Here is a 21,770-nt window from a genome sequence, read left to right as displayed (position 1 = left end):
TCTGTGGGTTGTTAATTAATATGTTGACTTGATGGGAAGACCATTGCGTTTTATTTGGTTTTCTGATAAGGTGGTGGACGGTTTGATGCCGTGTCATTTCCATCAAATATTATCTTCCATGTCGACTTGACACGTCGACTGAACACTACATTCAAACCGACGTTGATCCCGTGCTACCACATCATTCACATGATCAATCATCTCGACACATCAACCAACACTCTATCATCTCATTCACATCGAATGATAGACGATGATTATGTGTAACTATCTCATCCTATAATTATTCTCTATTTTTTCAGATAAATAAAATAGAATAACATAATAAAAATAATTACATAAAATTTGTCAAGGGTCTTATCGGAGTCCCACCGTTCTCGGAATTTGTCAAGGGTGACTCAGTCACTGTTTGGGCCTCCGTTAGCCAGCCCATCACAATTGGACGCAAATGTCACCAAATACCCTTAAATGCCACGTCGCTTCTTACTTGGCGCTCGCGTCACGTGTCTTCACGTGGGCAGCTCGGTGATGAGTTGGCCGTCACGAGTCGCAATGAAACGAGTACGAGCGCTAGGTTGGGGCCCACCGCCAACTCCCGCGCCCACGGCCCAGACTCCGTCACTCGTAAGCGCCTCATCAGCTGCGACTCCCGAACAGCTCCCGCATCAACTGCTCGGTATTCCCAGTCAGAGAAGCATCGGGACTCGGTGATTCTTTCCAATAAACGCTTGACGCTGCCGCTAATGTTGTCCGAGGCCCAACAGCTGAACCGCCGCGCTCCATGATTTAGTTAGTCGACCTGCCGGAAGCTGGACGAATCCGCCGTAGGACGAGAACGAAAACATCCACTGAGAGAAATCCAATACTCGCCATCTCATTGGAGGTTCGGTTGTGACGCCGGATCATGTGGGCCCGTCCTGTCTCTCGCCTTATCTTCACAGTGCTCCATTCCGTTCGCCTAAAGCGTCGTATAAATCCCACCGCTCCTCTCCTCCTCCACCGCCAAAACAGAGGTTCTACCATATACCGGACTCATAAGCTGGAATGGCTCTTCAGGCTTGCTACCTTCCATCTCCTCTGCTTGCTCGCAAAGAGGTCGATCTCCTATGATTCATGTTCGTTTTATGCCTTTTTCATTGTATGCTCAGCTCAGTGAGTTTGGTGCAGGGAAAGGTCAAGGAAACGGCATTCCTCGGGGCTTCGGTTTTCGAGCATCACAAGTCCGGGCTTCACGTTCCACTTCTTAGGAGCAAGGCAATTACTTCGATTTCTACTCTGTTATAAGTGGTAGCACTGCCTACGCATCGCAGTTATGATTCATCGATCAGCTTGAACTTTGCAGCGGGGGGTGAATGCTTCGGTGGGAGTGGTGAAGGCCCAAACAACGGCTGTTGCAGCTCCAGGACTCAACCAAGCTTCCCTGCAAGGGAAGAAGGTGCTGCGAAAGGGAGTCGTGGTGGTCACCGGGGCCTCCTCCGGCCTCGGCCTCGCTACTGCCAAAGCTCTGGCTGAGACTGGCAAGTGGCACGTCATCATGGCCTGCAGGGACTTCCTCAAGGCCGAGAAAGCGGCACAGTCCGCCGGCATGGCCAAGGAGAGCTACACCGTCATGCACTTGGACCTCGCGTCGCTCGACAGCGTGCGGCAGTTCGTCCACAACTTCCGCCAGTCGGAGCGGCCTCTCGACGTGCTCGTGTGCAACGCGGCGATCTACCGGCCGACCGCACGCACCCCGACGTACACGGCCGATGGGTACGAGATGAGCGTCGGAGTCAACCACCTGGGCCATTTCCTGCTCGCCAACTTGCTCCTCGAGGACTTGAAGAAGTCCGATTACCCTTCTCGGCGCCTCATCATCCTCGGCTCCATAACCGGTACTTGGATGGCTCTGCGTCGCCATGCTCGACCAGCAGCTGCAATTTGGAGAAGGTGATGATGACAACCGTGACACTCGTGCAGGGAACACCAACACATTGGCAGGGAATGTGCCACCGAAGGCGGGACTGGGAGACCTGCGGGGCCTCGCCGGCGGACTCAACGGCAGGAACAGCTCGGCCATGATCGACGGAGGTGACTTCGACGGGGCCAAGGCGTACAAGGACAGCAAGATCTGCAACATGCTCACGATGCAAGAATTCCACAGAAGATTCCACGAGGAGACCGGCATCACATTCGCGTCACTCTACCCGGGCTGCATTGCCACCACTGGCCTCTTCAGAGAGCACATTCCCCTCTTCAGGCTTCTCTTCCCTCCCTTCCAGAGGTTCATCACCAAGGGCTTCGTCTCCGAGGAGGAATCAGGCAGAAGGCTTGCACAGGTATGCTCTGCAAAGATCACCTCTTCTTCAAGTAGCGGTCGGTGAAACAACAAGCTCATAGCATTGGTGTGGGAATTCTGCAGGTCGTGAGCGATCCAAGCTTGGTAAAGTCTGGTGTCTACTGGAGCTGGAACAAGGATTCAGCCAGCTTCGAGAACCAGCTATCTCAGGAAGCCAGTGATACCGCGAAAGCCCGGAAGCTTTGGGAGGTCAGTGAGAAGCTGGTGGGCTTGGCTTAATGTGATTCTGGTATTGGGAGGTGCCATGGCTTGCCTGTATCAGAGGATATGGCATCTCATCTCCTCGTTAGCGTCTCTGTTAGCTGCATGCATGCCATTCTACAATTTTGTTTCAGTCAAATAAAACAGCAAGCATCCCTTGGGTGAGAAATTCGAATTGATGCTTTGGAGGAATTGCTTTTTTTTCAAATTATAAAAATATTATGAACACATCAAATAAAAATAAAATATTATAATATCTTTGTATATATATATATATATATTCTTTCCCTAATACACAGTAAACCAAAGATATTCATCAATACTTTCCAAAAATTGTAGATCCACAAGAATTTGTTACTTTATGATTACTAGTTTTACAGTGACGTAAAATAATTAACTAATAAGAATAATTATTGAAGAAGTTTTATTAAAGTAATTTTAGTTTAAATACATTAATATGTCTTTCTTTCCTAGTAGAAAGATTTCTTCGACGACTATTATAGAAGAGAAAACAAGTAACTTTAATTTGAGTATATTAATATGTCCCTCTCCTATTTATACAAATTAGGAGGGAGGATTTTCTCAACCGAATAGAAGATTTTTTTCAACAAAATAGATAATTTTCCTCAACAAATAGACAGATTTCCTCGTATAATTGAAAAAATCTTATCTACTATCACTCAAAAGATTTAATATTAAGTAACAAATTAATTATTGATTGACAGTATAATTAACATTATACCATTAAAAAATAAAATAAATAAATAAATGAAAGATACTAACCATAGATATGTATACTCTTAAACCAGCTAATATTAATCATATTTAAAATCGGATAATCTAATGTCTTTAATGAATATTATTAGAAGAAATGTGCTGAGGGGTTTAATATTTAGAGGGGGCAAACACGTTTGGAAACCGCGCGAGGGTAGAAATGTCAAAACATTATAAATAAATAAATAAATAAATAGGCAGATTCAAACCGCCTTTTTATCATCGCTTCGGTGCTGCTTTTGATCGCTTCGCTTTATTGCCTTCTCCGCTTGCGAAAGAGGCGAGGCTTCCGAGTGAGACAGAGAGAGAAGCGATGTCGTCCTCATTCGACGGTGCCTTCGACGTGGACGACGACGAGGTGGCGGTGGGGGCCTCCGTCCGGCCGTTCGACGACGACGGCTACATCGGTTACGACCCCCGGCTACCCTCCCAGCGCTTCGACGCCTTCTCCTCCTTGGTCGACGACGTCGACTCGCAGGACCCCGACGCCGATGATCCCTCTGGTGGCGTTGGAGGATTCCACCACGTGCCCGTCCGCCACGTCTCCGGCGATGACGGCAGCTTCCCTCCGTCGCCCGAGGGCTACGGGATCAGAGCGGGCCCGCACCCTTCCGTCTTCTCGTCGGCACCGTCGCCGTTCTCCGTGCCGGAATCCAACGGGAAGACCTACGGAGAGTCGGGTGATGAGGGGATTTTCGGTTCGGATGGGCCGATCCTACAGTCGCCGGGCGAGATGCAGCCGGAGGAAGGGTTTGTCCTGCGGGAGTGGCGCCGGTGAGTTCTCCTTCGCTTGATCTTCTTGCTCGATGCTTTTATTTCTTGTGCATCTTTTATTGGTTTGTTTCTCGTATTATAAAGCTCGTGCCTTTCGTGATGCTTATGTTGATGATCTCGGTAATCTGGCCTTAGGTTAGTTAGCATCTAGATGTTCATCACCCTGATGTTTATGATCGGTCTGTTCAGGGAACTCGGAGCTTTTTATTTAGTGTCTATTTTGCTTCTATTTTTTTTGCATGTCACAGATTAGGGTTTTGACTGAATCGAAGGTTGATCACCACGGTACTCGTGCAGTGTTGCAAGGTGGTAACTTGTGCAAGTTGAAATTAGCAATACTCAAATAGATCGTAGAGGTTTACATGGATCTGTTTGTGCCGCCGTGTGGATTGTAGTGTTTAGTGAAACAGGTTCAGGTTCTTGGAGCTCGCAGTGTAAATAGTGCTGCAGCTGTAATCTGATTCAAAACCAGCTTGAACTGTGATAGGGAGGTCTAATTTACATCGGAACCCCACATAACCCCGGTTTTTTTTTTTTTTTTTTTGATCTCAATCGAGGCATATAATTCTTTATTGACGCAGTCATTTGGTTTTTGACCTTTACATAAAAAAGAAATCATGGTGGTTGCGATTGTGGATGTCATGGTGACTTGGGCTTATGGGTTTGATGTGGTGATCCAAGGATGCTGAAGACAAGCAAGATCGAACTTCTAGATCTTATAGATCAAACCTAAGGAACCATCGGATCAGTGGTAAGACATGAACCATAGCAGGATCGACCGTCCTTCGGTGGAGTCCAAATTATAAACTTTGGGTTAGGTCTAGTTTCAACTTTCGTGAGCCTTTAATTGTGATGCTTTGAATCCATTTGAAGAGTCAATTGGTTGGAATTTATTGTTGCTTTAGGATGTACTGTCGATGATGCTGTTTTGTGAACCTATTCATCTACAATGACAGTCCAACAGTTCCAAAAAAGTTATTTTCCTATTCTAACTCTCCTGGCTAAGTTTTAATCCTTCTAAGTAGAAGGAAGTATTAAAGGAAAGCCCAGTGAGTATCTCTATCTATTTAAGTTGCTGGCTTTACTTTTGAAGATGTATCCAAGTTTTGTTTGCCAAAATTTTCTCTTCTTTTTTTTTTTTTAATGAACAACTGGACCCCAAATTTTGCAGCCTCTGTATTGTCGAAAATTTGATGAGTAGAGGATCCTAGTGTTCATATCTGGATACAGGAATACAATTGTTTCTTGTCTCATCAGGATGGTCAATTTCACACTATCGTGCCATAGCATGGTGTAGGACATGGCACAAGAAAATTGTAGCAAATTCGTTGGACTATTGGCACATGTTTTACTGTATGTAGTATCTCTTCTTTGATTCCCTATTTTAACTTAACGAGTAGAAGTAACTAACACAAAGGAGCAAAGAAGACAAATTTTCGCTTCTCCCTGTCACAACCTTGCTGATCTTTTAATTTAAGCGTTGTTATATATCCTATTTGTCACGCAAACCTGGCTACCTCTTCTTCCAGCCTTTTATTGCAACTCCGCTGCCTACCATAGGTGGATGCTCTATTTCATCACAGAAACTTGAGCTAGCTTGGTGCTGTGCCTTTTAAGACCACAGCTAAAAAGGGTTAGAAGAGATTGCATCCAATATGTATGCTGCTGCATCTGTGATTTGGTCTAGGTTTGAAGTATGACCTGTGTAATTTTAATGTTGGAGCAAATATATGAACAAGTCAGTGGTGTGAATTTGGGATCTTTATAATTCTGTAATCTTTTGTGGTTTGTTTGAAGAAAATTACTGGTTTTGACTTAACAATGAATGTAGCCAAAATGCCATTCTTCTTGAGGAGAAAGAAAGGAAGGAGAAGGAGGTGCAGAACCAAATCCTCGCTGAAGCTGAGGAATACAAGATAGCCTTCTATGAGAAAAGGAAATTGAATTGTGAGATGAACAAGATCCAAATTAGAGAAAGGGAGAAGGTAATGTTGACTGTTGTTTCAGTATGTAATTTTGTTAGTAACACCAAATAGCAGTTCTACGGGGACCAACAACAACTTGTTTCTTGTTTGTCACCCAGCTATTCCTGGCCAACCAGGACAATTTCCATGCCAACGCATACAAGGACTATTGGAAAGCAATCGCGGAGCTGATACCTCGTGAGATACCAAGCATTGAGAAGAGGAGGGGAAAGAAAGAACAGGAGAGGAAGCCATCGATTGTGGTCATTCAGGGACCAAAGCCCGGCAAACCCACCGACCTTTCAAGAATGCGGCAGATGTTGGTAAAGCTTAAGCATAACACGCCACCGCATCTGAAACCCCTCCCTCCTCCTGCCCCAGCTAAAGATGGAGCTGGTGGTGGTGGTGGTGGAGCCAAACCGGAAACCAGCACCAACAGCACCTCTTCAACTTATGCCCCGGCTAAAGATGGAGCTGTTGCTGCTGATGGAGCCAAACAGGAAACCAGCGCTAACAGCAGCACCTCTTCAACTTAAGAAACAGAGACAGTGCTGCATCTAAACAAATGGCCAGGCACGCAAAGAGGGAATTAGGGAATATGAATGCGTGATGTGATGTGTGTTGGTAGGTTGGTAGATAGACAATTGACTTATTCTGAATAAACATGTGGGGGGAGTCATCCACAATACTATCTATCGCAACCATGACGAAGCCCATCTCAGTTTTTATTTCCATGCGGCGACGGTGGTCTGTTTGTGTTGCCATTTACACACACCCTTTTGGGGGTGGGTGGGATTCAGTGTTGACAAGCGATCTATTTTTCACTTGGCAGGTTCAAGCACTTGCATGCATGTGCCGAGAAACTGTTTCTAGCTGCAAAAGTTGTGCCAACAGATGTGTTTTCACTATGGCGCTCTGCAGAAATGCCTTTTGAAGGGGCGGTGGGCTTTTGCTGTGTGAATAATACATTAAAGATTTTACGTACACATCTCACACCCATGCAAACTCAACTATATATATATGCATGTGAATATAAGGGGGCGCAAAGTCCATTAGAAGAATCACATTCAGGGACTCAACCTATTGGTATGTGCAAAAAGAATCTGGCTCACTCATTGCTTCAGCAAAGCTCACCTTGGGTGCATTTCGGTGAATGTGACATGGCCGGAGGTGAATGGGGTGGTCGTATCACTGCTTGTTGAATCCTTCGACCGAGGGTACGTGGTGTTTGTTACTCTCAGACCCCTGCTAATTTTTCCACGGTCTTCCATGTAACCAGGCGAACTAATTTCCTCATCGTTGAGTTGTACAGGCTTCGATAACATGTCTACAACTTGGAGCATGGACGGCCTCCGTCCGGCCACAGCTTGTGTGCAGAAGAGGGCTACTTTGATGTACCGTATCACCTGATCTTGCGGATACTCCTTCAGAGCTGGATCTACAACCTCGGCAAGTCTCCCTTCCTCGAAAAGGTTCCATGTCTGCATGTCCATATGTATTTTTTTTTTAAATCTAAAATCATCATAGTTGTTAAGAATAAACATGCAAAACAACTGCCGAATGCATGAAGTTACTGTCTATTTACGTAGGTACTAACAATGATGTGGCAATTCAATCTGTGTACTCACATCACCATGGAGCTGGAAAATTGTATTGAAAATGAAAATATTTTCTTGCAGCAAAGGTGGGATAACTATACTAAATAGTTATTTTTCTTGCAAAAAGAAAAAAAAAAAAGACATAGTTGCAGCGCAAGAATTGGAAATGTCAATTAACAATATAATCATAATGAGATATGTAGCCAGTAGAAACGAATCCTTACCCATTCCAAGAGAGGTTTTCCAATTTCTGACCATGACTTCGAATTACTTCTGCCACTAATTATTTCAAGAACGAGGATCCCAAAGCTATATATGTCAGCCTTCTTAGTTAACTTGCCTTTCATAGCATACTCAGGAGCCAAATAACCACTGCATCAAATATTGCCATCGGTAAGTACCAGAAGAAAGTTTCAAGTTCCTTCTGAAAAGCATGTATACAGATTTTACATATGCACATACAGACTTCCACATGTCAAGAAAATAACAAGGCTGATTAGTTTATACATTCACAAGTGGTGTTTCAATAAACAAAGTTGTTTCAAGTTCAGGCTCACATTCATTTCTTGCCTGATGTTTACTAATTCAATCTGTAAAAGATTGCTGAAAAATGTTGCTACAATGTGCTGCAATAAGATAATTGTTTGTCTCACATGCTTATACTTTCCTACTTTGGTTTTAACTTTAGAATTCCTTCCATAATCCCTAATTTATTAATGAAAAACAAAAGAGAAACAGATTCCTAGTTTGAGAACAAGACTTAAACAATTATATTTTCTTTCTTGTGTGTTTTGGACTTAGCCGTTTGTGGATGCAGAGAACATTCTATGGCAAATTTCTACTTACAAGATACTCTCCTAATAATATTCACACCTTACAATTTTTCCCTGTAAACTCTACCAAGAACAAAATAATTTAGTTGCACTGTGCCAATCTATATACCATGCAGTTGCACACATCTGATGCTAGTTTATTCCAACTTTTTGTACCTGCTCATCTAATTCACTATAGATTAATGTTACCAAACATTACCTTGGTAATATCCTGCCAGTGTCAGGAGACTAAAAAAGTTTGCTGTTAATTCTTTTTCACTTTAATTCTGTCTTCATATTTGATCAGCCTACCTTACTAAACAAGTAATCAAATTGTATGTCCTTTTCTTGCAAAGGAATTTGTGTGTCCATATGTACTCAAATACGTAATATTCTGGGTAAGTTAAACAAGATCACCAACACCATACGTTGTTCCGGCTACGCGTGTGCTGATATGAGTAATGTTGTCAGGAAAAAGCTTAGCCACACCAAAATCACCAATTTTAGGGACAAAATTCCTGTCAAGGAGAATATTGCTAGTTTTGATGTCTCTGTGTACAATTGGTGGTTCAAGCTCCTCATGTAGATATTTGAGACCCCTGGCGATGCCCAGGCAAATTGAAGATCTGATGTACCAATTTAGCTTAGTTGCATCGCTGTTCCTACCTAGAAGGTGAAAGAAATTATCAATAGAAGTTACACAGATTTTATCATCAATCTTGCAAAGATATGATAGTTACCTAGTAATGCACGATCAATACTACTGTTTTCCAAGTATTCATAAACCAAAATGCGATTGCCGCCTTCAACACAGCTACCAATTAGCTCAACAAGGTTGGGATGCTTAACATTTGTTATGACATCAATCTCAGTCAAAAATTCCTTAATTCCTTGTCGTGATTCTGCAGAAAGTACCTTTATTGCAACAAGTGCTCCATTCCTAAGAGTTCCCTGATACACATGACAACCATCAGGATTCAAGAAACAATAAGTTTTGCAAATATGAGAAATGTTTTAATTCTTGAACATAAATTCTAAACGTTCATCAAGGTAAGAAATTTTCTATTCATGAAGTCCATAAGCTTTCATCATAGATAGTTCGTGAAGGAACCTTATATAACTCGCTGAAAATTACCTGCTTTTACTGTATCAAAGGAGTCGACGTACAGTTACAAGTCTTGTTTGAGTCTACTTAAAATGTTTTTATCAGTAGCAATCATGTTTATGACCTCATAGAGCTACATAAATTTTGCATTTACAACAAAATACATTTGTACAAACTACAAACTTCAGTACCATAAACAAACTCACACTGTGAATACAAGCAAACAGTCCCCCCATTGAGAGCTGTCAACAATCAAGGGGGAGGGTGCTGTCAACAACTTAGGGACAACCAATTTATCATACAAAACCATAAATGCAAAATTCTGGATTAGCAACTGCAGATTTCTCTAGTAACATATATCATAAGCTAGATCAACAAAATTCTTGTGCCTACCTTGTATACTGTTCCAAAACCACCCCGACCTATCTTGTTGCTTGGATGAAAGTTGTCTGTTGCTGACTTAAGCTCGATGTAAGAAAAAAGCTTTATATTCTTTTCCGATGAAAACCCTGGATAGAGAAAAGGTATGCAATGTAAGACTCTCAATACACATTATCTATCCTGACCCACAACAAAAATGATCCTACTGGTAAAACATGCAGTAAAACAATACCTGCAAATTACAGAAACAAAACAACTAAGCAGTACCAAGTACATGATAATACAACTGTGGTTTGCTTTTTCACATCACAATATGCCTGCATAATTATCTAATAATAGTGGTAACTTAATTGATTTATTTCGCTCCACTATGAGGCTTTGTTTGATACTAGATTATTAGGGATTTCCCATGAAATCCTAGGATTTTAGCCAAACATCCCAAATCACATCCAAGAAATTCCACCCTCAAAATCTCAGGATTCAAGTCCCAAAGCCCTGTTTGATACTACTGCTATTCAATGGTGATTTAAGCAAACATCCTCAAAGTCCCACCATCTAAATCCCACGTCAAAATCCTAGAACTTCAGTTCCAAGGACACCTATGAAAATTAAATTCCAAGATTTACAGCCTTCAAACATCAAAATGCTCACATATATCCCATTCATAAAATCCCTTGATCAGATATTGTTGGAATTTAGAGAAAATGCTCATTGGAACTTGGAACCTCAATTGAAACTTGTGTAGAAATTTCATTGTCTCTGAACCAAGAGGGACCTTAAGATATCACTTGATATTTTGCCCAATGTCAATGCTTTCATTTTTATCGTGTGAAGGTGATTTTTCTGCTGCAATTGTCATAAAAGTAGCCAAGGATCCCCAATATGCAGTCATAGTTGGGACCATGTTCCAGACTGTTGATAAGGTATCAAGAAATGGAAATACTCACATCTGGTCTTCAGGCAAACTCATTTAGAAGGATATTCAAATTGTACTCCTTTTTCAAATCTAAATAATAAAGATAAGGATAGACAAAAAGAATAAAGACATAGAAGTCAGATTTTTATGTAGAATCATATGATGTTTGGAAGCCAGTGGTTCCCTTTTGCAAATTGCAGTAATATCAGTCAGCTTCAATTAATAATTTAGAATTGTAAAGATTCTCCACTGAATTTAGTTTAAGGTGGGTATTTTCAGAATCAAAGACATGAAAATAGGCAAAGAGTTTTCTCAGGAGGCTAATCTTGACAAATTTGTCATATAAGATGCAAAATGAAGTGTGTGGCTCATGTGCATAAATTGATACCACAGTTTGGTGGCTTGGAATTATCTGATCAATCGTTCCACATATTAACTCAAACCTACTACATTTAAGCACCCATTTCTCCAGTAAATGTCCTGGCTCTTCAAATGGCACTGTTTTCCAGGAAATGGTCATGAGGAAATTATGCATCAAGAAAATATGTAGGCTTCAAAACAAAAAATATATTTATACTGTCTATGATAAGAAAAGAATATGTGAAGTGATATACCGAATATAACTTTATCTTGCAAATCAGAATCTATGCTACCGAAAACATCACGTCTAATTAATTGAAATTAAAGTCAAACAGATACCATTATTTACAAGAAAGACATTCTTTCTGACAGCATATGCTTTTATTAGTAGGTAATGTAATCTACATTATGAGCCTTCTAGAAAGCTAGTATTTTGTGCTTGTCAAAATTTCTTACCCTCTAGATTCTGTTCAGAATAGGTAAGTTGTTTTTTCCAAGAGAATATAGCACCAAAACAGGAGCAGTTCATTTTCACCTATTTTATGAACCACAACTGTCGAAAAACTGCATATGCTGCCCAACCTGAAACAAAAAATGAGCAATCAGTGAATAATATGGATTATTAATTTCTTTTTCATCAAATCATATTAAAACTTTGGTTGAAGACAAGTTATGCATAAAGAAAATCATCAACTTTAGAAAGAGAAAGAGTCAAGCATATTCCAACAAGTGCTGTCAAAATTTAGTGCATATTCACAGCCATCCTTGTTAAACCCAGGTGACCCTCGAGATATAGAGCCATTCATAAGGTATCAAGAAATGGAAATACTCGCATCTGGTCTTCAGCAAACTCATTTAGAAAGCTATTCAAAATGTCCTCCTTTTTCAAATCTAAATAATAAAGTCAAGGATAGACAAAAAGAACAAAGACATAAAGCCAGATTTTTATGGAGAATCAAATAATGTTTCGAAGTCAGTGGATCCCTTTTGCAAATTGCAGTAACCTCAGTCAGCTTCAATTAATAATTTAAAATTGTAAAGATTCTCCACTGAATTTAGTTTAAGATGGGTATTTTCGGAATTGAAGACATGAAAATAGGCAAAGAGTTGGCTCAGGAGGCTATAACAATCTTGACAAATTTGTCATATAAGATGCAAAATGCAGCATGCATGGTTCATGTGCATAAATTGAAATCACAGTCTGGTGGCTTGGAAATGTCTGATCAATTGTTCCACATATTAACTCAAGCTAACTCAAGCCTACATGTAAACACCCATTTCTCCAGTAAATGTTGTGGCTCTTTAAGTGGCACTAAACTTTCAGGGAAATGGTCATGAGGATATTATGAATCAAGAAAATCTGTAGGTCCAAAACAAAAAATTATTTATACTGTCTACAATAAGAAAATAATATGTAAAGTGACATACTGAATAGAACTTTATCCTGCAAATCAGAAAGCTATACTACCTAAAATATTACATGTCAAATTTATTGAAATTAAACTCAAACAGATACCATTAGTTAGAAAAAGAAGGCATTATTTCTAACACCATATATATGTTTCTATTAGTTGGTAATGTAATCTACATCATGAGCCTTCTAGAGCTAAGGACTCCGTACTCTGTCAAAATGTCCTCAACACAAAGGGAAAGCAGAATAATGAAACTTTAAGTCTCGGGAAAGCTTATAAGCTTATACAAGGTTTGAAAAAAAACACAACTGTAACAAACACCATTTGAAAAGAGAGGTATGACATCCATGAGATGTAAAGATGACTTTATTCTACCTGTCATGCAGGGAGGTTGTTTGAGATGTTATAATTGACCCATACAAAGGACATGCACTTACTCTGAACCAAACAGTACATATTAACACAACCAATGGTCACTATTGACAACGTGAAAACACATAATTCTCTAGCAAGACTCCCATGAAATCCTTAAATCTGAATTAAGAACATGGCAACAAATACTTTATATGCTAGAATTGTAAAAACAAAAATACTCAAACAAGCAATACACAAGGCACACTTGAACCATTAGAAGCTCTAAATTCATGTGAAATTGCATGAAGCAGAAGTTGGAAGAAAATTTGAATTCATCACAGAAGCAAAATACAGGCAATTAATTAGCAAGATTACACCTAAAAATCACTTTGAAAACTATTTTCAGCTTAATAAATCACATGAAATTCAGAGCATGAATGGGGTTAGATTGAGTGATAGACAAAATTTAATAATGCTTTTCAGTGACTCTGGAGAAGATTAACCTTCCCAGAATTGTTATAGGATTATATAATGATGTAAACTCATGCAAAAGGCAAACTCCACAGCAAAATATAACAGATTAGTAAGGTGTGTAGCCTAAGACCACATGAAATACCTTGGCTTCAGCCTGAGGGACCCACTTAATCCTCCATAAATCCTTCTGCGCGAAATATAGGATATGATTTCTTTTCAATCAGCAACAGTATGGTGATTGTTGACCCTCAATTTCTTGACGAATCGGACTAGTCATCTGAGAGTTATATTGAATGATCAAGATTGTAACCGCAAAAATACTTTATTTTCCAAATTATGAATATACATAAATTGGGCCTAGGATTCACAGATAGAAAATATATAACATAGATGGTGACATAATAAATCTTAGAAAAGTAGAGCAAGACACTATTCATACAAATGTTTCAGGCATTTCAAAAAACTTCAAGGAGATCGTTCACATCATTAGTAATTTACAAGAAAATATAGATACATACTATCAATATTAAACAACTTTAAAAGCCCTAGTGTATATATCAATATAATCTCTCTCTCTCTCTCTCTCTCTCTCTCTCTCTCTCTCTCTCTCTATATATATATATATATATATATATATATATATATATATATATATATATATATATATAATAGAATTGAAAAATGATACGTTTACCTTATATGCCAACTTAGACATGTTAGACATGAAATAGACCAGACTAGGAAAGCATTAGTTCAAGTTACCATGGTAATAGGAGATATCCCTTGTTTTTGCACAAGCCTAAAGTCATATAATCTCTCATGAATTAAGTATGTAATACTCATTAATGATGTCAAGGACAATCATATTGCATGAAGCCACGTAACATTTGCTGCTACCATGTACATAAGGCTAAGACTGGATAGAATTTCTGTAAACTGTACCAGAATGGTTCATTTAATTCTTGTGAACATAAGTAAACTTAAATTCTTCTCTTTTGATAAGGATAAAAAAGGTTCTGGTCATTAAAGAAATGAATATATTCTAGTCGGTTAAGATGGATGAACAACACAATAGAACAATCTGTACAAGGATAAAAAGCAACCAGTACATTCCAATAAAGAACATAGCTTTCTCCACGGCGATCAAAGCATATCCAGTAATTTACAGAGTCATTTGGCGGGACTTTATGGCTTTTTTTGTTGTTTTTACTGTTGATATATCATGTCAGTTGGACTACTCTGCCTACATTCTGGAAGAGACCGATACAGGCATAGCAGATGGGTTCCACAATTGCACTTCCCCATGCTTAAACCAATCAGATTAAAAGCAGCAACTTGGCGGAATCAAAGAAAGATTATTGCTCCGGATTATACAACATGCTGGCGTGCCTATCAAATAGCTTCCCTTACATCAACTCAGACACGTATACATCATCGAAGAATCATCTACACTTGTTCGATCTAAGTGAAAACCAGAAAAATTGGACACAGATCGAGATCATCTAAGCTACTCAAAAGATGTTTTCGATGAGACCACTAACCACTGAAGGGTTAACTTGGAAGATCACTCAAAACAACATGATTAATCTCTACTTACAGACCAGAAATCAGAGAAAGCAAGCAAGAAATAGAGTGCTTACAGAGCTCAGACCGAAACTTCTGCGATGACAGAAAGGATCAGGCAACCGACGATTGCTTTAAACTACCGCGCCACCAATTCTTCCAACCCTAACGCACTGAAGCCGTCAAAGAGGAACGATTCAAAGTAAAATCTGGATTCTTCCGGAGCCCAAGACCTCTCTCTCTCTCTCTCTCTCTCTAATCTGTTCGACTCCATTGTTGTTGGTTAGTTCAGATTTAAAGAAAGACGAGCGGCGTTCGCACGGTAGCCCTTCCGCTGTCGCGTGGTCGTTTTCTACCAAGTCCAACGCCAGCCGCGTCTTGATCGATGTCGCAGGCAAATCCGGTCGCATGTATCATGAATTGGGGATCCAAACGGTGCGATGGACACCCATCTATATCCTCCGATCGCAGGACTTGCGAGAGACGAGAGCTGGGTGACACGACGAGGTCAAAGGAACAGAAAAGGGTACCAACTGGGGTATAGCCGTCCGATCGTGGGGTCCGCGGCCAGATCACCGTCCGTTACGTTGCGTTGGCATGATCACTGAGATCCCCTTTTCCGGTTCTAAATATTGGCAATAGCAATTTATTTATGTGGACTTCGTCAAATTTCTTTATTTTTATTTATTTGAGGTTTTCTTACATTGGCTAATTTGTTGGCTAAAGAATAAAAGACAAAACGTTAGATGGGATGAGTTTGTAGACTTTTTATTGATACGTATATGCCGCCAAAGTCCGGTCGTCTCAGGCGTGCTGATACTTTGACATTCGCAAGTGTAGGCCGGCAATTTTAGTAAGATATATAATGCCGTATGTGCACATGTACAGATATACTGATGCCTTCATTGTTTCTACACCCTTCGGGTGTGTTTTTCGGTGATGAGTCGAGTAATCAAAAGACTTGGTCGAGTCTTCTGAATCGGTCAACCCCCTGGTCGTCTTCCTCCTCTGGTCTTAGCTCCGTGGTCGATTCTTTTATTTGCTTCTTCACTGCTCGCACGAGTTTGGAGTTAAGCATGACTACATCACCCAAGGCGTTGAGCTACTAGCTTTATTTCTTGCCATAGACAACTAACTATTACACCTTTATTGATGAAGAACTGGAAGACGCCTCCAGTCACAAAAGTACACAAGGAAGGGGCACTCGGAGAAACATGGAACGTCTAGCCACTCTTTCCTTCCCCTGTTACAGAGAGATCAGCAACGATGGTGTTCAGTGTGAGTTATCCCATGAAGTCCAGTCGGCGGCACTCCCGACTCTGGGCATGGAGTTGATCTTGGCGAACGTGTCCACCTTGAAGCTGGCGCCGCACATCACCCCCTCGCTGTCTACCCTCGGCATCGCCTTCAGCCTGTTCAACGGGTGCTCGAAGCTCCTCAACCCTCCGTCGCTGTGAAACATGCATCCTGAACCCAACACCACAAGCATCTTTTAAGCCTCTTTACAAGTCGATTATGGAGAAGAGCATGTAGAATTTGCCTGTTTACCAGTAGGGAACGGAGCGTAGGATTTGCCGCAGCTCTCCTTTGTGATTTCCCTGTCATCGCAAATTACGATCGAGCTATCCGCTGCAACGCCCCAGTACAGAGGTATTCCTCCATCGGAGCTCTGTTTCAAAGCGAACACCATATCAGATCCACAGCGTTCCTCGAGGCAACCGATGGGATGAACATAGCAAGTTCTATATGTGTGTGTATGATGTTACCAGCGCAGCGAAGACGGTGCTGGTTTTGTTGTCGTAGACGACGAAGGCGAAGGAGCCGCTGAAGTCCTTCACGACCTGGTCGGCCGGGTACGGCCCGCGGTCGCGGAGCGTCCGATACGCCTCGATCACCAGCAGCGCCTCGTTGGTGGACTTGCTGCAGAGACCGTACTGCCTGATGAGGGCGCTCAGGTTGCCAAGGCTCCCCACGAACATGCAGTAAACCTCATCATAGCTACAGAACAATCTGAAAATACACGCAGACGATACACCACGCAAAAGAAAAGGGAAAAGATCTCAGATTCTGCTTCATCTCTTCGATTGAAGGAAGAAGGGCTAATCAACCACGCAAATTAGATATGTAGCATGGTTAATATTAGGATCCGTGAAATTTCCGTAGCCAAAAGACAATGATCTTTGATCATGATTTAAACATTTGCGTGCTACAAGAGCACTACGACGCCGTACCTCTGGTGGAAGGAGGGACGGGGAGCGCGGGGGCCGACGCAGGCGAGGGCGGCGCCGCCGCTAAAGGAGGCGGAGAAGGACTGGCCGGAATAAGCAGCGTGGAAGTCCCTGAGGATCTCGTCCGGGTTCTTGGGCTGGCGGCGAACAGAGCCGGACTTAGGCGGGATGCCGGCGGCGGACTCCGGGCTGTGGAGCTCCTGCGGCGCCTGGGCCACGGCTTTGTGGAATATCCCCAACATCTTTGCGCTGTTACTCTTTCTGGTTCGGACGAGGGAGAGCTCTTCTGCTACAGTGAACGAAGGGGAACGGCTCGGACTGAAGTGTGAAAGGGAGGGGCGATGTGTTATTTATACGAGGGAACGAGAGAGTGAATTTTCTTTGATTGCCACGTGTCAGGTCAGTCGGATAAGGTTTTCCTTGTCGGTATCGATAAAGGCGATGCGATCCGAGCAACTGTGCGGTGAAATTACCTTCCGGTGAGTTGAGAGTTTTAGCTCGAAAAGTAGGGCCTAGATGGGAAAAGGAGGGAGGTGGTGATGGCACCGGCGGCGGAGGCGATCGCGTCTGACGAGGTGTTCCACACCGGACCTTATCCGGCGAGGGAAATCCACGTCACCGCCCACAGGGAATCCGAGGAACCTGTGTACGAATCCTGCGTGAGGTTGGCAGAATCCGGGGACGGGACGAAGCGGGCGTCACGTCACGGGTGACGAACGCCTGCCCCGATCCAGAGGTGTTACCAGTCCGCTGCCGACGCAGTATTTTCGCGTGGTCTCGGACGGCTCGAGCGCGCCCGCCGTCGGGCGTCCGCGTTGCCTGCCGGAGCAGTTCCGCTGGTTTGGCCCACGCCCCACCAAACGTCCCGCTCCGAGCGGATCTAACCCACCTGTCGCCAAACTGAAACGATGGACGCCGGTTTCGAGTGCAAGGTCGAGGGAGGGGTTGGAATCGTGAGCGGGACGATGATGACACCAACGTATCGGTTCAGATCTAGGTTATTTTCGCAGTGAATCGAAGTCCGACCCTGAGAAGAGATGTGGAGATCTCCACGATGAACATGTAAGATCACATCCAGACATATATTCGGCAATTTTTTTTTTATATTTGAATGAATTTAGGTTCAAACGATTCGATTTGACATTCAATTTTTTTGCGAGAGCAAATGTACGAAGAATTTGGATCATGATTTCTATAGGACTGAATCATTCACCATGTTATTTTAAGGGTGATGATGCCTTCCCCATGCGACAAAAGAGACGTTGATTATACGATGAATGGTAAAGTGTCAATTATAATGATAATGAGATGTCAATCACACAGTAATTTCAATAGTCTTCACAGTGTCATCAGACTTGAGTCAAGATATGGTATATTTTTTGTTTGACTACCGAGCTTGAGGAATAAAATAGAACTGTACGATGAATTCATCTATTTGATCATTTGGATTAAGTTCATAAGATGATTCAACTTGCCATTATTGAGAAACGCCTTAAATTGATTCGATCGAAATATCCATGAGTGTTTCAAACATCACAATCAGCTGTGATGATCACAAGTATTTATCAAATATTAGATCACAAAATATAAATAAATTATCTTTTACGATCAATCCAAGTAATAATAATAATAATAATATAATATCGACTTAACCGAACAGTCATGAGAGCAAAAGAATGGGGACACGACGGAGGGTTGTGCAGGGAACAAGTTGGGAGTTTCACGAATGAAAGAGACAATTATGTTATAGTTGGATCAACTTTGATATTTCAATCATTAAACTTAAAAAATTATATTAAAATTCATATAATTATAAAAGTAAATTTGTTGTGGTAAACAACCTGGGAGCCATGGCCTCAGGGTCGACACGACTCGGTTCGGGTCCGGACGATGGGGTCGTCGTTTCCTCCGGGCAGGAGCTCCTCGTCCACGTGTCCGGCGGGGACCCTCGGCTTCGCACCTACACAAAGGTCGGGTCGGGCACAAAGGGGGTTTCAGGAGAAGAAGTGTTTTTGTCTCCCCCTTCTCTTTGATGAACGAGAGGGTATTTATAGGGAAGCTTATTGTTGTTTGATGTGCCCGCCTGTAGGAGGCAGGCTGGTAGCGTCTGACATGGGCGTTGGCGTGGCGTAAAGAATCGAGCCTAAGTAGGCATTAATGCGCCTCGGCCGGTGTTCCGGTTCGGTTGACTGAGTGCAGTCGCGCCGATCGAGGCGTGAGGCATCGGCTGACGTCAGCCGAGTCTTATCATAATTATTATCCTCATCATATTCTCCCCCGGAAAGAAGCTATGCGTCGATCGTTGTAACGGGAGTCCGAGGCATGGCTTTAGCTTTCAGACGGGCTGACCGCGCAAGCGCGGTCTCTGGGAGCATGGAACCGAGGAGCCGAGGAGCACGACGCAGGCGGGCTGGCCGCGCAGGTGTGTCTCGAGGAGCATGGTGTCGAGGAGCACGACGCAGATGGGCTGGCCGCGCAGGTGTGTCCCGGGAAGCATAGAGCCGAGGAGCACGACGCAGGCAGGCAGGTCGCATAGGTGTGTCTCAAGTTAAGGGGCCGAGGAGCCGAGGAGCACGACGCGGGCGGGTTGGCCGCGTAGGTGTGTCCCAGGGAGCATAAGGCCGAAGAGTCGAGGAGCACGACGCAGGCGGGCTGGCTGCGCAGGTGCGTCCCAAGGAGCATGGAGCCGAGGAGCACTACGTAGGCAGGCTGGCCGCGCAGGTGTGTCTCGGGAACATGGAGCCGAGGAGCACGACGCAGGCGGGTTGGCCGCGCAGGTGTGTCTCGGGGAGCATGGGGCCGAGGAGCACGACGCAGGCGGGCAGGCCGCGCAGGAGTGGTCTCGGGCATCATGCGGCCGAGGAGCATGACGCAGGCGGGCAGACCGCGCAGGCGTGCTCTCGAGCGTCATGCGGCCGAGTAGCACGACGCAGGCGGGTAGACCGCGCAGGTGTGGTCTCGGGCATCATGCGGCCGAGGAGCCAAGGAGCACGACGCAGGCGAGCTGGCCGCGTAGGTGTGTCCCAGGGAGCATGGGGCTGAAGAGCCGAGGAGCACGACACAAGCGAGCTGGCCGCGCAGGTGTGTCTCGAGTCAAGGGGCCGAGGAGCCGAGGAGCACGACACAGGCGGGTTGGCTGCGAAGGTGTGTCTCGGGGGGCATGGTGTCGAGGAGCACGACGCAGGCGGGCTGGCCGTGCAGGTGTGTCCCGGGAAGCATGGAGCCAAGGAGCACGACGCAGGCGGGCATGCCACGCAGGTGTGTCTCGGGTCGAGGAGCCGAGGAGCACGACGCGGGCGGGCTGGCCACGCAAGTGTGTCCCAGGGAGCATGGGGCCGAAGAGCCGAGGAGCACGGCATAAGCGGGCTGGCCGCGCAGGTGCATCCCAGGGAGCATGGAGCCGAGGAGCACGACGCAAGTGGGCTGGCCGCGTAGGTGTGTCTCAGGAACACAGAGCCGAGGAGCACGATGCTGGCGGGTTGGCCGTGCAGGTGTGTCTCGGGGAGCATGGGGCCGAGGAGCACGACGCAGGTGGGCAGGCCGCGCAGGTGTGGTCTCGGGCATCATGCGGCCGAGGAGCACGACACAGGCGTGGTCTCGAGCATCATGCGGCCGAGTAGCACGACGCAGGCGGGCAGACCGCGTAGGTGTGGTCTCGGGCATCATGCGGCCGAGGAGCCGAGAAGCACGACGCGGGCGGGCTGGCCGCGCAGGTGTGTCCCAGGGAGCATGGGGCCGAAAAGCCGAGGAGCATGACGCAGGCGGGCTGGCCGTGCATGTGTGTCTCGGGTCAAGGGCCCGAGGAGCCGAGGAGCACGACACAAACGGGTTGGCCGCGTAGGTGTGTCTCGGGGAGCATGGTGTCGAGGAGCACGATGCAGGCGGGCTGGCCGCGCAGGTGTGTCCCGGGAAGCATGGAGCCAAGGAGCACGACGCGGGCGGGCTGGCCGCGCAGGTGTGTCCCAGGGAGCATGGGGCCGAAGAGCCGAGGAGCACGACGTAGGCGGGCTGGCCGCGCAGGTGCATCCCAGGGAGCATGGAGCCGAGGAGCACGATGCAGGTGGGCTGGCCGCGTATGTGTGTCTCGGGAACATGGAGCCGAGGAGCACGATGCTGGCGGGTTGGCCGTGCAGGTGTGTCTCGGGGAGCATGGGGCCGAGGAGCACGACGCAGGCGGGCAGGCCACGCAGGTGTGGTCTCGGGTATCATGCGGCCGAGGAGCACGACGCAGGCGTGGTCTCGAGCATCATGCGGCCGAGTAGCACGACGCAGGCGGGCAGACCGCGCAGGTGTGGTCTCGGGCATCATGCGGCCGAGGAGCACGACGCGGGCGAGCTGGCCGCACAGGTGTGTCCCAGGGAGCATGAGGCCGAAGAGTCGAGGAGCACGACGCAGGCGGGCTGGCCGCGCAGGTGTGTCTCGGGTCAAGGGGCCGAGGAGCCGAGGAGCACGACGCGGGCGGGTTGGCCGCGCAGGTGTGTCCCACGGAGCATGGGGCCGAAGAGCCGAGGGATCT

General features: G+C 44.8%; 4 protein-coding genes across 4 annotated transcripts; 2 read left to right on the top strand and 2 right to left on the bottom strand.

Annotated features, from left to right (window-relative positions):
• The first annotated feature begins 943 nt into the window (after positions 1 to 943).
• Positions 944 to 2,708, top strand: LOC135623257 (protochlorophyllide reductase). Its single transcript, XM_065126015.1, has 5 exons — positions 944 to 1,095; positions 1,168 to 1,254; positions 1,343 to 1,874; positions 1,960 to 2,318; positions 2,402 to 2,708. Exons 1-5 carry the CDS (start codon positions 1,045 to 1,047, stop codon positions 2,555 to 2,557), a joined length of 1,185 nt encoding a protein of 394 aa, XP_064982087.1. The 5' UTR covers positions 944 to 1,044; the 3' UTR covers positions 2,558 to 2,708.
• Positions 2,709 to 3,529: 821 nt separating this feature from the next.
• LOC135623252 (clathrin light chain 2-like) lies at positions 3,530 to 6,875 on the top strand. The gene is made up of 3 exons (XM_065126005.1): positions 3,530 to 4,087; positions 5,919 to 6,072; positions 6,171 to 6,875. Exons 1-3 carry the CDS (start codon positions 3,627 to 3,629, stop codon positions 6,585 to 6,587), a joined length of 1,032 nt encoding a protein of 343 aa, XP_064982077.1. The 5' UTR covers positions 3,530 to 3,626; the 3' UTR covers positions 6,588 to 6,875.
• A 169-nt stretch (positions 6,876 to 7,044) lies between these two features.
• On the bottom strand, positions 7,045 to 15,305 carry LOC135623244 (putative serine/threonine-protein kinase). Its single transcript, XM_065125996.1, has 8 exons — positions 15,104 to 15,305; positions 13,606 to 13,740; positions 11,680 to 11,805; positions 9,960 to 10,075; positions 9,202 to 9,412; positions 8,890 to 9,127; positions 7,874 to 8,021; positions 7,045 to 7,532 (listed from the first exon to the last, which is right to left on the bottom strand). Exons 3-8 carry the CDS (start codon positions 11,750 to 11,752, stop codon positions 7,182 to 7,184), a joined length of 1,137 nt encoding a protein of 378 aa, XP_064982068.1. The 5' UTR covers positions 11,753 to 11,805; positions 13,606 to 13,740; positions 15,104 to 15,305; the 3' UTR covers positions 7,045 to 7,181.
• An 806-nt stretch (positions 15,306 to 16,111) lies between these two features.
• Positions 16,112 to 17,581, bottom strand: LOC135623240 (stem-specific protein TSJT1-like). The gene is made up of 4 exons (XM_065125986.1): positions 17,258 to 17,581; positions 16,793 to 17,036; positions 16,575 to 16,695; positions 16,112 to 16,493 (listed from the first exon to the last, which is right to left on the bottom strand). Exons 1-4 carry the CDS (start codon positions 17,494 to 17,496, stop codon positions 16,300 to 16,302), a joined length of 798 nt encoding a protein of 265 aa, XP_064982058.1. The 5' UTR covers positions 17,497 to 17,581; the 3' UTR covers positions 16,112 to 16,299.
• Between the last annotated feature and the right edge of the window lie 4,189 nt (positions 17,582 to 21,770).

This window comes from Musa acuminata, chromosome BXJ1-3 (assembly GCF_036884655.1).
Source record: "Musa acuminata AAA Group cultivar baxijiao chromosome BXJ1-3, Cavendish_Baxijiao_AAA, whole genome shotgun sequence".
Classification (NCBI taxonomy): domain Eukaryota; kingdom Viridiplantae; phylum Streptophyta; class Magnoliopsida; order Zingiberales; family Musaceae; genus Musa; species Musa acuminata.
The sequence above is the reverse complement of the archived record's forward strand: the minus strand, read 5'-3'. Positions and strand labels throughout refer to the sequence as shown.